This window comes from Sturnus vulgaris, chromosome 5, assembly GCF_052056855.1.
Source record: "Sturnus vulgaris isolate bStuVul1 chromosome 5, bStuVul1.hap1, whole genome shotgun sequence".
NCBI lineage: Eukaryota > Metazoa > Chordata > Aves > Passeriformes > Sturnidae > Sturnus > Sturnus vulgaris.
In genome coordinates, this window is record NC_142247.1 from 62667166 (window position 1) to 62682675 (window position 15510).

At 45.0% G+C, this 15510-nt stretch overlaps 1 protein-coding gene across 1 annotated transcript in view; it reads right to left on the reverse strand.

Moving 5' to 3' along the window:
- FAM185A (family with sequence similarity 185 member A) overlaps positions 1 to 12803 on the reverse strand; it is a 42909-nt gene extending 30106 nt beyond the window's left edge. Inside the window, exon 1 of the mRNA XM_014868931.2 lies at positions 12422 to 12803. Within this exon, the coding sequence (XP_014724417.2) occupies positions 12422 to 12788 (367 nt within the window). The 5' untranslated portion in view covers positions 12789 to 12803. The remainder of the gene's footprint in view (positions 1 to 12421) is intronic.
- Positions 12804 to 15510: the final 2707 nt, after the last annotated feature.

The window sequence follows — 15510 nt, forward strand, 5'->3', positions numbered from 1 at the left end:
TAGGTTTTGCCGTGCCTAGGTATGGTTTTATGTTTTTTCCTGGGAACCATTTTTTGGTCCAGATGGCAGGGAGACACAAGCGTACCCCCTTCCCCAAGTTATTAATTGGAAAGGTCAAGAGACCTGATGTGTTTCTGGGTCTTTCACCAGCACTAGTGGTTTTTCAGTGAGCTTTGCTTGGGTTGAGTTTGCAAAATGTTGGAGTATTGGAGGGTCTGGTTCTGACTTGGTGCCATTTAGGAAATTGATGATGTAGAGAGCTTTGCAGAGTCTTTCTACTGGAGATAAAATTTCTGTGTCTCTCCGCTGTTGGTGAAGGACTCTTTGGAAGGTTTGACGAGTTCTCTCTATAATGGACTGTCCTGTGGAATTTCCAGGAATGGTTTGAATGTGTTCAATTCCCCATTTGCCGAGGAACTCTTCAAATTTGTGAGAGATGTAGGCGGGTCCATTATCAGTTTTGATCTTTTTTGGAACTCCCAGAGTGGCAAATGCTAGGAGAAAATGCTTGATAACGTGAGTGGCTGTTTCTCCTGCATGAGCCAATGCAAAAACTGCTCCAGAATACGTGTCAACAGACACTTGCACATACTTAGACTTTCCAAAAGGTGGGAAATGGGTCACATCAGACTGCCACAGCTGGCAGCTGTTCAGGCCTCTGGGATTGGCTCCCATACCCATAAAGGGCACTTGGTAGTTTCGACAATTTGGGCATGCTGCAACAATGACTTTTGCTGGGCATTTTGGAATTTTAAACATTCTCATAAGGGCAGGTACATTCTGGTGGAAAAATGAATGTGACAGCTTTGCTTGAGCAACAATGTTGGGGATGTCTGCAGTCTCGACTGGCATGGCCAGGGCATCCGCTTTCCTGTTTCCCTCCGTAATAAAACCTGGGAGGTCGGTGTGTGACCTAACATGCATGATATGGTAGGGTAATTTTCTGTTGGAAATTAGGGTTATTAATGTAGAAATCAATTGGTGTAATTTTGGATTGGAGACTTCCTTGAGGGAAGCATGTTCTGCTCTCATAGCTATACCAGACATGTAAGCTGAATCTGTGACCAGGTTAAAGGGTTTTTCTTTGAATTTCTCAAAGGCTCTAACAACGGCTGCCAATTCTGCAATTTGTGGAGATCCCTCTACAGTTTGGACATCAGATTCCCATTTGTCAGTTTTGGGGTTTTTCCAAGTCATGACAGACTTGTGAGAGGAACCTGAGCCTTCTGTAAAAACAGAGCACTGAGAGGTGATCTACTTTGAACAAGTTTTGGGACCAGACTGAAGGTTGCACTTCAATTAAAAAGTTTGTGTTTTGGTATGCGAATAGAAATTTGGCCTGTATAGCTATCTAGAGCAAATTGAAGATTTTCATTGGTTTGGAGCAGATTTTCCAAATCTCCTGTGGTCAGGGGCAGGTAAATGCATGTGAACTCACACCCTGAAAGAGAGCAGAGGCGGGTTCTGGCCTTTTCTCTCAGATGTATCATGATTTCCTAAAATGTGGTAATTGTCTTTGTGGGCTGATTGCTTGTAAAAATCCATTCAGGGATCAACAAGGGGTCTGTGAGTTGAGGGTCCCATTGAAAAATCAGTCCACAGAAGCGAGGGGCCTTTCCTAAAATGACAAACTGAAAAGGCAAATTTGGCTCAAGTCTGTGTGCTTGACGTGAAGACATGGCTTCCTGAACTTTGATGATGGATTGTTGGGCTTCTGGGGTGAGTGTGCATGGGGAGTCCAGGTCTTTGTTGCCACAGAGGAGGTTGAACAGAGGGGTGAGGTCTTCTGTTGTGAGTCCCAGTAGAGGGTGGATCCAGTTGGTGTATCCACACAAGCTGTGTAGGTCTCCTAAGGTTTTTGGGTCGTCTCAAATGGAGACCTGCTGAGGTACATTGGTCCTTTCTCAGATTAGAAGTCCCAGATACTTCCAGGGGCTGGTGTATTGTACTTTGTCTTCACAGATTTCAAATCCTGTTTTTCCTATGGTCTGAATGGTTGTTTTGACAGCTTTTTCTAAGTACGTCTTTTCTGATGCACAAACTAGGATGTTGTCCATGGAGTGATGAATGATTGCTTCTGGGAATCCTTCTCGAACAGGAGAAAGGATGTGGACAACATACCATTGGCAAACAGCTGGAGAATTTGAGTCCTTGGGGAAGGAAAAGCCAATGGTAACTTTTGAGAGGAGCTTCTCTGTTGAAAGAGGGGACAGAGAAGGTGAACCGTGGTGCGTCTTGGGGATGCAATGGGATGCTGAAAAAGCAATCTTTGATGTCAATGACCACAAGTGTCCAGTCTCAAGGCAGCATCAATGGGGAGGGCAGGCCAGGCTGGAGAGGACCCATGTCTTCAATGATGCTGTTGATTTTGCGAAGGTCGTGGAGGAGTTTCCACCTGTCTGTTCCAGGTTTTTCAGGACGAAGACTGGTGAGTTCCATGGGCTACTGGATTCAACAATGTGGCCTTTTGCTAACCATTCTTCAACGAGGGCTTGCAATGCATGCAGTTTGACCTTTGAAAGGGGCCCTTAGTCCTGCCATTGGGGGTCATCAGTCTTCCAGGTGAGTCGAGGAGTGGATGGGACAGTGCGCACTTCAGTGGCCCCCATCAGAAATCCCGACTTTGGACTCAGAGAGAAGCTCCCCATTGGGTTAGGGCATCTCTGCCCCATAGGGTGAGGGAGGCTCTTACCATGAATGGTTGGATGGTTGCCAGTTTTCCTTCAGGCCCTTCCATGACAATGTTGCATCTGCTCCTCATGGAAACGGTGGCTCCCCCAATTCCAGCCAGCGTGCCTGCTGCAGGTTGAAGTTCTCAATGTGGTGGCCATTCCGAGCAGGCAATGATGGTGACATCAGCACCGGTGTCTATCATTCCTGGTTTTTTAATTTTTTCCCCATAGCAGAAAAGGTTGCACTCGAGGATGAGTTTGTTTGCACCCATAATTTGTGCCCACAATATTGTAGGGTTGGGAGGGATCCGTTCTATGTGATTTTTTGGAAGCAGGAAGGCTTGTGCAATGGGTGTATTCTGTGGAAGAAAAAAGGGACTGTCTGTGCAACACAACTGGACAAAGATTTCTTTTCCAGGTGCTACAGTTTGTATTTCAGGTAAAATGGAAATTTGTGGTGGACCATGGAAACTGTCACCAAGGATTAAAATGTCCCAAGGACCAGCTTGTGGTCCATACTTTCCTGTGGGGATACGATAAAATTTTTCATCTGTAATGTTTAAAGACAAAACAGTTACCAATTGACACCAGGTTCCCATCAAAATCTCCCCAAATATTGGTTCTGCCTGATGTAGTCTGGAATTTTTGAGGACAATGGGGTTTGATGTCCCTCGCTTGTCATGATTGGGGCTGGTCAGAAGGCAGCTTTTGGTTTGTTGTTTGCACCCAGAGCTGAAACCAGGCTGCATTGGAAGTTTTTTGACTGCTGTTGTGGTTTTTGCTGCCTTTGCGGTTTCCAGTAGTTGTTGGGGTTTGGGGTGGGTGGTTTGTCAGGGCAGTTTTTTATAAAATGTCCAAGTTCCCCACAGCAAAAAAACCGAGCATTGTCTGTGGACACCATTGCTGCAAAGGCTCCAGAAACTCCATCAGCAATGCCCTTGGCAACTGCTTTGGCCACGGTGTTTTCAGTGGACATGTGGCATGTGCAGCTTTCCACCATCTGCTCAATGGTGGGATTGGTGTCTGTAGGTAAAGCTCTTAAAATGGTTTTGCATTGTTCGTTTGCATTGCTTAAAGCAAGTTTTCTTTAAAGTTCCTTTTGTGCTTCTGTGCTCTCAATTTGTTTTTCAAGAGCATCCTTGAGCCTGTCTACAAATTTTATAAAAGTCTCATCTATCCCTTGCTTCATATTAGAGAAATGCAAGCTAGGAAGTGAGTCATCAAAAGTAAGAAGAAATGAGGTTTTGGCTGCATTAGCAATGTCTTGCAGTGTTTCTTCAGGTATAGAGTTAGCTTGTTCTGAAGGTTTAGAAAAATCACCTTCTCCAGCCATTTGTTCGACATTAAAATTCTGTCGATTAGCATTTTTAGAATATTTATCAGATGGTATTTTTAATTGTTTTTTCCAATGCCTTTCCCATAACATAAATTCGGCCAGAGATAGAAGGCAATTGGCCAAATTTCTGAGATCATGTGGAACCATCACAAAAGCAGCAAAGAAAACCTCTAAAAAATTTCTAAAAATGTGTGCTGATCTGCCATGTTCGTTTGCAATTTTTGCCAATTCCATTAATTGTTTCGTGTCAATTGATTGCCATTCTGATCTGTTTGTAGATCCTCCTCTGTGGCCTCGTTTATAAATCACAGGAAAGGCAGAGATTTTTTTGGCTCATTGCCAGTTACCATCTCGGGTTGCTTGTAACTTTGCATTTGCCCATAGATCTGCTTCTTCTGAATCAGGGGCATGTGAGTCACTGCCACTGTATTCAGAGGAAGAGGAGCATCTTCCTCGGGCGCGATGCTGTTTAGAAGGCGAGGGGGGAGGTTGGAGCAGAGGATTGGAATGCGGGGGGGCGGCGCGGAGGATTGTAAGTGGCTGCACTGCATGGATTGGCCAGAGGGTGGCGCTGGCACAGCAGCGATCGCAGTTGTGCCAGCCGCGCACCTTTGGTGCCGCACGGGCGGCGCCATTGAAATCGGATACGTGCTCAGGGATGGGGGTGTGGGGCCGCCGCGCAGGGGGAGGCGTTCGGAGGGCGCGGAGGATGGGAATGCACTGGGACCGCGCTATTGGAGTGGAGCGAGGGTTTGGGGAGAGCGGGGATGTTTGTTGGGGGCACGACTGGATCCGTGTACGCAACTGGGACAGGAGAAGGAACAGAGGGGCCAGCGGGGACTGAGAAAGCATGAAGGGAAGACGGTAACACATTACTCGGCACAGTAACGGGAACAGGGGGTCCCCTGTCCTGGGGCAGTGTTAGGGAACGATCCAGTGTGGGAAAACGCGGGGTTATGTGGGGAGGTGTTGAGACTTGTCTGTGTGACTTGGGAAGTAGCGGATCCGAACGAAAGAGACACTGCATTGCATGGGAAATGAGGTAGAGAGGGGTTAGAGGCGGTAACCACGGGAACGGGTTCTGGGGCAGGGAAAATAGAGTTGGGAGGGGGTTTAGGGCTGTGTTGCCGGAATGGGGCTGGGCTATGGTGACAGGCGGGTGAGTGACAGCTTGGAGGTGCGGAGAATTTGCTGTGTAAAGGGCAGAGTTTGGGAACTCTGTAGCGAAGTTGGTTTCTATAGACACGTTATTAGTCGGGAGAGACAGAGATAGCCGGGGGCTCGTGGGGAGGTGGAATGCAAAGAGGGGGAGGGGACGGAGAGTCGGGCTGGCATGGAGGGAAAATTTTGGAGCGCAGAGAGGGGAGGGGAGAGTTTTCAAGGTTAGGGGAATTCGCGGTCGTGTGAACAAAGGGGTGCCTGGCTTGTGGGGATGTAGGAGGCACGTTGTGGGGGGGCACTGGCTGTTCTATGGGGCTGGAATTGGGGGGAGTTGTAGGCTGGGGAGGGCAGGCGGTGGTTGGGATGGCAAATGTGGTTTGGGAAGGCAGGAATTGATTTCGGGGTGAAGCAGAGTGAGAACCTGGAGCGGCGGCTATGTGTGTTTGGCCTGGGGGATGAGTAAGAATGTCGGTGTCTATGGAGACGGCGCTTGTAGGGGCGGGAAGTGGAGGAGGGGGAACGGGGATGGTGATTGTGGAAGGAACAAACTGGTTATTAAAGTTGGTTATTACAGTTGGAAAAGTGAGCAGAAATCCATTTTATAAATCTCTTTAAAACAGTCTTAGAACAAGAGCGTTTTGTAAAAGAGAAGTTGTCAGCAGAAAAAGTTTGTCTTATTATATTATATAGATCCCTTTAATTACGGGAGAGAATATTTTTAGAAAAAGGATTTCCCATAACGGACCCTTTGCCAAATGAGCAGAAAAGAAGAAAACAAAAGAAAGAAAAAAAAAAAAACAAAACCAAGACCCTAGGGGAAGAGAGGCTAATTATACTTACAAAGCTTATGTTTGAGGGGTCACTGACAGCTCGCTCGGTTGCTGGTGACTCCAGTCCTGAGGGGGGAGGGGTCTCAGGATTGTTGAAGCTGATCCGGCAAAGTTAAGTCTTTTAAACGAAGTCTTAACTGCCGAACTTCTGGACACTAGAAAACAGATGCAATCGGAGCGATGCCGTTTGCAGAACGTGGCCAGTGCCCACAACTGTTCGAGCGCCACGTGTCGACGGTGGGTTCTGGGGTCCCCTTGGGATCCCGAAGACTGCCAAAGCAGTCCTCAGTGACAGGGCACGACTCCAAGCCTTGCCTGGATAGAATCTGTCTGGCAGCTCCCCCTCAAACCAGCAGGGTGAAGAGATCGGAACAGGAAGAGAGGCGCAATTCCATAGTTTATTCTGTGAAGGTGTCCAGTCCTGCATATTCAACAGTTCGGGTTTTTCAGGGGTTTTATATCTTTTGAGTGTTTTACATTTTGCACCAATTACCAAGGGAATTCTACATTCTGACCAATGCACAAAGGATTTTACATTCAAAATCAGCCTATAGATACTAAAGGAAAATAAACCACTAATATTACAGATAGGTAACAGGGGGTCCACTAATGGGGGTTAGAATTCCTTTTTGAATTTGTCATTTAACAAGCAGTTTCTTATCTTTAAGCTGTGGTTTTTCATGGGGCCTGTTCTAGGGACACAGAGGGGCTCTGCTTTATGAATGTTTTCTGCTCCCTCCACACCAGATCTCTTTAAGGTAGTATTTGATCATGTTATACAGTAACCACATGTAGCAAGAAAAAAGAGCAGCATCTTTGTTACTTAAGAACCTGCCTGCTGTGTCTGGCCAGGCGCTTGGAACAGCACGAGTAGTCACCATCAACTATGGACACTGAAAGTTTAGTAAGCCAGTGTTGGAGCCATCCAGCTCCAAGAGAGAACATTAAGAAACAGAAGAGTGACTGTAACCTGTGGCAAGGAATGAGTAGGGTGTGAACCTTTAGTGAAGTCTCATCTTTTTTCTTTTATAATTCAATCTCCATCTCCTGTCTACCCTAGCCACCAATTCCATTAGAAATTCTACTTAGACACTTGGGCACCCTGACACATTTTGGGGTAGAAGGTTGGTGTGTGTCTGATGCCACATGTGGAGTAATAAGGTAATAAGGAGTAATAAGGAGTAATAAGCCTTGCTGCTCCACTAGCCAGCACCACGACCCAAAACCAGGCACAGAGGTGTTGGTGTGCATCATTCTCCCAGCCTTCTGGAAAGCCTGATATTCGCCTGGAATGAAGAAGCATGTTTGCCTCTAGTCTGAGCCACATCCCCTGTTCATAGACTCCCACAAAGAACAATCACTAGGTCTTGTAGGTAAGATGCAGGGGCAGGCATTTTTCTGCTACTTGTCTCACCCTTCATTTAAGGAATGGGAATAAGTTTGAGAATGTACAGTCTGGGGATTCTGTCTGAATTAATAATAATTTCTAGTCATTATTTGTATAAATGACCACCATAGTGACTTGTAAAAGGTGACTTGCAGGAGAGGAAAAAAGTCATTTTGTTCTTCTAAGGATAAAAGGCAAAAATAAGAAAAAGAAAAACAGAAGAGCAATCAGAAGTGTTTGCTGCAAGACACAACAGAAGGACTAAGACAGTGAGCCCCATTACTCCCTAAAGGAAAGGAGATTATTTGGTAAAGAAACCTTCATTTAAGCAAATGTGAAAGTCTCCCTTTCACTGCCACTGCCTGCAAAGGTTATCAAAAAGATGAAAAGAATAATCAGAATGTGCACACCAAGCTTTGCCCCAGGAGATTCCCAAGTCAGACCCCTGACCCAGCAGAGCCTGCAGATCAATACTGGCACACTGCTGCCCAGGGCAGGTGCTTCCTGGAACTATGACAACAGTAAGCTGGCAGACCATGAAGACAAGAGACTGAGAACTCCAATTACCAAGAAATGAAAGTTCTGTCACCTGTCAGACTAGGAGAATCCAAGAGACAGAGCTAAAACACAACATCTTTGTAGCAAGCTTGCTACTTTATGGCTGCAGTAGGCCAAGAGGGTAAATTTAGTGAACGATGTAGACTGTGTTCAAATTCCTTAAGAAAAAAGGCTAAAAGAGGTAGACTGGAAAGCAATGTTGGTTTTGAACAAGCTGTCTTGCCCAGACTGCTCAATTCACCCCCTGGACAGCTACACTGTGCTTGGGAAGGTCAGCAATCAAGACTTTTGCTATTTTGCTTTCTGAGAAGAGAGTCACAAAAGCCAGTTTGCTTGTATAAATCTTTGAATTCCATCAGCTTGAAACTCTTCTGCTCTTATTTTCTGTCAAAAGGGACAAGGAAAAGGCTTGAGAGTGTTCAGTTTAGCCATGATACAAACTCACTATGACTTTTACAAGAACAAGGTTCATAAAAAAACTTCTGATCCTGTAGAGCATATTATTGCCATCATTTGAAAGGTGAGTTAGTAGTGTAATCCTGTCATCAAAGATGGGTGCTAAAAGAGGATTCAGAAGTCCGAAAATTCATAAACATGTCATTAAGAAACACCAGGGAATTCTGGAAATACACTTTGTGCCTTGATCCTCTGCAGTCACACACTTTGCTAGCCTTGACATAACAAAAATTAGTGGACAAGGAATTGAGCCCCTCTGTCTCTTTCCCTCTGAGTTCCTGAACCAAGGATAAACAACTCCATAAAGAAACAGGCTGAAAGCTGGATGATATTGCCAATGAAATTTTAACAAGGAGGAACAAGATACAATCTGTTTCAGTGCCAAAACTCCAAAAATAGCCAGTTTGATTCCTCCCTAGCAAAGACAAGGGCTGAAGCCAACTTTAGCCACATAAACCACAAAGAATGCATGAAGAACTTCATGGTGTAAAAGACTTGTATCAGAAATAAAGGTATATAGGAAAAAAGAAACACTTTGGTATCAGAATGTAGGTACTTAAGCACACCAGTTATTAAGCTGCCTTAAGCTATAACACTTGAAATAGACTGGATAATTATTTCTTTTCAGATGACTCAGCAGCCCTAGACTACTAGAATTATCTCAAATTATGGTTATGCAAGCCCTCAATTCAGTTTACTTCTGCATACTCATGCAGTCAATGGACAGTAACCAGAAATCAGAGAGCTGGTTTCAGGTTTAATTAACACATGCAAAAATAAATAAGCTTGATTAAACAGAAATTCCTTGACATCTGCCATCGATGAAGGTTAAATGCATCAGAGATGATTATCAGATCATGTATGATATTGCAATCCTATAGAGAGCTCAAAACTAGACACTAAGACAAACAGAGGAACATTTGGTACTTGCCCTACTATGCTGCCCAGAGGTTGCCTTTGGTTTAAAATAAATACTTAAGCTTAGCATCTTCCACAGATGCTCTTCATTCAGGCTCTAAGGAGTTTTAGATAACTTGCAGCTTCCTGGATAAGCTCCAACCTAAATTGCAAAAGCTGTTATGAAATGCCTTAACTTCCAAAGTGAAGCAAACAAGAAGACTGAACTTCTTACAGCTAAGTGACTGCTAGAGCTCAGGCAAAACTCTCTAAGCAGAACAGAGTTAATATCTTCCTCGTGCATCCAAGGAAAGCCAGAGAAAAGCCAAAATGTTTGCAGAGCAACAACAGTTCCTCTCTGGTTTGAGATGTCTTTTTATAAGGGGTAAGATCTTTTACTTACGCAATGATATTTAATGGATAATTCTTTTCTAAATAAATAAACGGATCAACTCAAGCACAAAGTAATACTCAGAAGATCAAAAAAACAAACTAGAGCTGAAATAACACTTAAAAGTAGAAACTCAGTGGCAAGCAAAAATTCTACTTCACTGAGTAAAAACTTAAAACACCCAAACCCCACAACCTTGCATTTTTGCAAATATATCTCTAGATGCACCTGGATGACAGCACAAACAATACTAAAATCCTGCCAATTATGGGGTGACAAAGAACAACTTGTGGAAGGACATTATAATCCAGATTGTCCAGGGACCTGAATTGCATGAGCTTACCACAAACCCAAGTGGAACAGCTTAGAAATCTACAAAAAAAGAAAACCTGTGGCAAGAAGAAAGCCCCTATGACTGTCTGCAGTGTTGGCTCACATTCAGAAGATAGTAAGAATCTCCAAGACAGGACAAAAGCCGAATGATTGTTTTGCATCAATCAGAATTCATTACCAAGACTTTTAGTAAGGTTCCCCATATTGAAACCCTTTATGAAGGCTGAAATTCATCACATCTTAACACAATGAATTCTTGAGAATTCACCTTGAGAATAACCAGCTCTGGAGTGACTTGTAATAGTCACTCAGAAACCCTGGAGAAACTGAAATAATAAAGAGCTACAGTATCCAGACACACTTGGTACCAGAGAATTGCAGGGTAATAAACGGGACACCGGGTTTCTTTGACTATCAGTAATTATAGGATGGACTCTGTGAATGTGCTGCAGACAAGCCAAGGTAATCTTTGTGCTTGGCAAGCAAGGGAGGGGAAAAAAAAAAAAAAAAAGAGCTGTAAGATAGCAACTGAAATTTTCAGGTAAGAGTCAAGACTACAAGACTCTTGGAGAAGACAGTCTGGCTACAGTTCAGTAAATATAGAGGTAACAGCTGATCTGTTTAAGAGAGCAAACTTAGATTTCCAAATGGTTGTAACAATATCTTTAGTTCTATATTGTCTCTCAGCTGTAAGTTATGCACCACCTTCAACAGTACAAGAAGATGGAAATCAATACCAATAGCAAGGTTGAAAACTTTTATCAATGACACCAAATTATTCAGACTAGTTAAAAACTGACAAATTGCAGGAGGACCTTGGAATACCACATACTCAAATGATAAAATAGCAGGAAATTAAATTGTGGGACTCTGCCAAGAGTTTACCCGGAAGCCCTCACCCTGAAACTGTTTCCATGTGAAAAGGGACACTCAGCAGAGAGATCCACTGAGGGGTTGAGCTGTATCAGGCTCTGAAATTCTGTGATGAAAACAGTTGACAGTTAAGAGAATGCTTAGATGAAATATGATTTATATTTGTTCTGTTCTTACTCTTCCCTGAACATCTGTTTATGACCACAGACAGGGCAGTAGGCTGTTGGAGTCACAGTAGGAATAAGTACAGCCATTCTGACAGAGCAAAGCACACAGAGGGCAGGAAGGATGAGATTATATGCACAAATATTCTGTATTGAGTTACAGAATATTTGTGCATATATTAGTTGCTAGGAAACAAAACAGACCCTAAGATGTGATAAACATATTTAAGAAACATCCTTTTAGTTATAAGTAGTGTTTAAAAAAAAAAAAAAAAGTAAATTATAGGGATGAGTAAGACTGGAAAATGTGAGAATGATGTTATGTCAAACCCATTGGATGTCTCCACTTTGAATTATATCCAGTTCAGGTCTTTCTAAAAGGAAACAGGAAAAAATAAAAGCACATTGCAGAATTTTCCCTAAGACACAGAGTAGGAAAAAAGGTAAATTAAGATGAAAGTTGCAGAATATCTTTGCTGTATGTAAGATATTTTACAAAAGTTATAGATTACATGTATGAAGAGTAAGTAGGGTGGGATTATTGATCATTTCTCATATCACAACTGCAGCAGGATATTAAATGAGATAATGCAGCAGTCTTCAACATCTTTAAGCAAAACAAGAGACCAGGTGCATAATACATCAAAAAGATTTTTTCGCATGGTGAAACATTCTGCACTGTATAGGAAATTGCCCAAATCCATAGGAAAAAAACCAAAAACACATTAATGACTGAACACAAACCTCTGAGTTTGTACTCCCTAAACTTAGGGCCACTGTCAGAACTTCACTGTGTGTTCAGCAGAGATGCTTATTGGTTTCAGCTGCTCTCCCAGATTGTGTTCCATACAAGAAAACCTGCACAGATTGTAGTCCTATGCCCAAAAAGATAATGCAATGTTTGTGCTGGACAAGGGAGCCCTTTTTGGTATTCCATCTGTACCGTTTCCCTATAGGCTTTTTTGATCCTGTGGATAGCCACAGAGCATAACAAACACTAGTGGAGCTGGTGAATCCCCCAGCCCTACTGAGCAGCCCCTGGAGAGCAGGAGTGCCCAGCTCCTGCTGAGGATGCTGTGTCGGAGCCGAGACTTCGGAGCAGCAGCAGCCAGAGCACAAATGACAGCGCGCTCGAAGCCGCTCACTCACCAGTCAAGCATTAGCACCAACTACAGCCGGCAAAAGGGTCAGCACCAAATCACGCACCCGAACACCCCGGCAGTCCAGAACAGGGAACAAATCGGGATGTTCTGAATTAGCGAGGGCGCGAGGCCGTTTCCCAACACCGGCTCCCAGCCGAGGCAGCAGCGCCAGCCCAGCCCTGCCGGGATCCCCCCGACCCCTGCGCCTCCCCCGCACTCACCGAACTTCACCGGCGTCCGGACGTCCACGGCGGTCTTGCTGTCCACGCCGTCGGCCACGATCGCCACCTGCCCCAGCGCCTCGTCGTGCTCCACCCGCACCGGGTCCCGCTCCCGCCCGGGGCTGCCGCCGCTCACGGCCACCAGCAGCCGGTCCGCGCCCGGGCAGCGCTGCGGGTCCAGCGGGCGGATGCTCACCTGGCACGGTACCCGCACCCGCAGCCGCCCCCGCGGGCTCACCGACAGCGCCCACTCCCGCGGCGGGGGCGGACCGGGGCCGCTGCGACCGCGGCGGGGCACGGGCGGTGCCCACCACCCGCCCGCCGCTCGCACAGCCAGGGCCACCCAACGCGGGGACAGCGCCCTCATTGCCGCCGGAGGAGCGGGAGCGCCCGGGACGGAACGGACGTGACGGGGCCGCTCCTGGCGGGCGGCCGTGACCCCCGGCCGGTCACGTGGCGCGGCTGCACGCGGGGAGCGGCACCGGCACGGCCGGTAAACAGGCGGTGGCTCCGCCGCGGGGCCTCCTGGGAGTCGTAGTTGTGCAGAGCGCGGAAGAAACTACAGCCGTGTCCACGGACCTATCGGAGAGCGGGGAGGGTGGGGTATTGCCGAGACTCTGCTGCTATTGGGCGGCGAGGCTGGACGTCGGAGCCAATCAGAAGCGGGGGCGGCTGAGGCGGGCGGAAGGCGGTGCGCGGGTCGCCATAGTGACGGGGACGCCGCTCGGCCGGGCCGGGCTGGGCTCTGCGGCGGCCGGGGGTGACTCGAGGGGACCGGGGCCGAGGTCGGGGCTGGGACCGAGGCCAAGAGAGGCAAAGCCGCGGCTCCGACGTCGAGGCGAGAAGCAAGGCAAGCGGCGCCGCCACAGCCTTGTCCGAGGAGTCCCTGAGGCGCGGGAGAGCGACCCCCGGGCGGGGCCCGGGGCGGTGCCGTGTCGCGCGTGAGGAGACGAGGTACCCCGGGGCAGCCTGTCCCTCACTGCTCTTACACCTGCAGCGAGCCTGCGTGTATTGAAATGTCCTCGGTCAGTCGGTATAAAAGCAGTTTGGCAGATGTGTTGGAAAACCAGTTATTTGTTGTTGGCTTTTTGAAGTGATATCACAAAGCACCAGAATTGCTCTCTGTCAGTAAGTTTTGGTCAATATGTAATGTGTTGCACTGCTTTTAGTAATTCTGAAGCCAAGTCAGGGGCTGAATTCTTGTAACAGTTGTCGTTTAGTGCCAATAATGAGAGAGAAAAATGCACAGAAAGCTGCATTGTCTTAGCAAGATTGCAACACAAGAAATAATGAAATCTGGGCCCGTTACTTAATTACTGTCTCCCTTTTGCACTCCATGTGTTTCTTTTTCATAAATAACCATGCAAGCATGATACTTAGTCATCAAATACTTTTCATCTCATTAGCTCTATTTCCATTTCTGTCACTGTCTGGCTTTGATTATTTATGAATCTGAAATGACATCTCAGTGTCCAAGAGAAGATTGTCCTATGTTTTTGGTCCATCGGAATTTTCACTGTGGAAATTTTAATGAAGATTCATATTCACCAATAAAGCCCTTCAAGTTAAATTAGTTCATTGGTTTACATTACTCAGTCTAAAAATCATTAGTTTAAACGCAAAAAGGGCCAGCCTGCTTTATGATAGTTTAGTATACAAAAAATGAATTCTACAAAGTCAAAAAAGTATCAAGAAAAAGCTTGGGACATGATGGAGGCTGGAAGGTTTTTTCCCCAAGTCTTCAGAAATAGTTGATTTTGGGAAAAAAAATCTACAAAATTCTCACCCTTGAGACCAATACTAAATTTAGAAGTCAGATTGTTTGTCAGGGGGAAAGTTACAGATGTTAAAGAGGTGTGTTGCAATGTGCTATAACTCCACTAGATGACAGACGGTTCAGCGAATAACTCTGATCCGACTGTTCGAGGGAATCCTGTCCCTGGTGAGGTGGGGATCACTGCTGCCCCCTTCTCCCTGGGTCCGTGCTGCTGTTCCTGATCCTTGGCTCCCACCTCCTCTAAAACGACAGTGCTGCTTTCCCACAGCCCCTTTTTCCCCCGGGACTTTGGTATTTGATGCTCCTCATGTGGACAGAGGTTTATCAGTACCCACAATCCGCAGTAAACTGTGCTGCATCACCTTTAATTGTGTCAGGCTTTGCATAGCTGAGACCTTAGTCCAAGAAACCATTCCAAGATGCTTCAGCCTCAGTTATGTTTATATTTCATTGTTGCTGTTGGGTTTTCTCATTAGATACAGTCTAAGCATACTCATATGGTTAAAAATACTGAACAAAACAGCTAAAAAGTAATTGCTAGGAAGAAGTTCTTTCTCCATGCATATGAAACCTCATATGTTTAATGTTTTACTTATGTCATCTATATTTTTGCTATATTGATTCTGTTTAACTTTCATGCTTTTGTTGGGTCAGCTGGTATAGCATGTAGCAGACTCCAACAGTGAAAGAATAATTATTTATTTAATTAATTGCTTTCCTCTTTCATTTTCTGACATGTAATTTGCAGGAAAAGAAAGCTGTCTCAAATTTATAAGTGAAGATTTGATTAGAACTCCTCTTTTGATAGCTGCATGATTTCTTAGTGAATTACAATCTTTATTTGCCATTTTACCAGATATTGGTGTTGTATGCCAAAGAATATTCATTATTTCATGGAAAACATCAAAAAACCCTAGAATTTATAGAAGTTCTATAAAGTGATATAAAGCAGATTTTAAGCCAAAGCATTATCAGCATTTCCCTTTCAGGCTAAGGTGAGAGAGAGATTTCAAGGGAAGAGGAATGAAATAAGAAGTATTCACAGGAGAGGCTGTAGAAGGAATACATTTTTCTAATTTTTTTTATTTGGAATTTATCACAGAATAATAAGAGTATAAACTTAGTCTGCCTGAGCAGGATTAATTTTACTCATTTGCTATAATTGTAATGAGGAAATAATGTGACTTCATTTCTTAAAATAAATAAAAAATAAATACAATAAATAAACTTATTTCTTAAAATAGGGCCACCTTTATTTGAATTTATTTTTTTTAGTGGTGCATTTCTGAACTGCTTCCTTGAATCTTCTTAT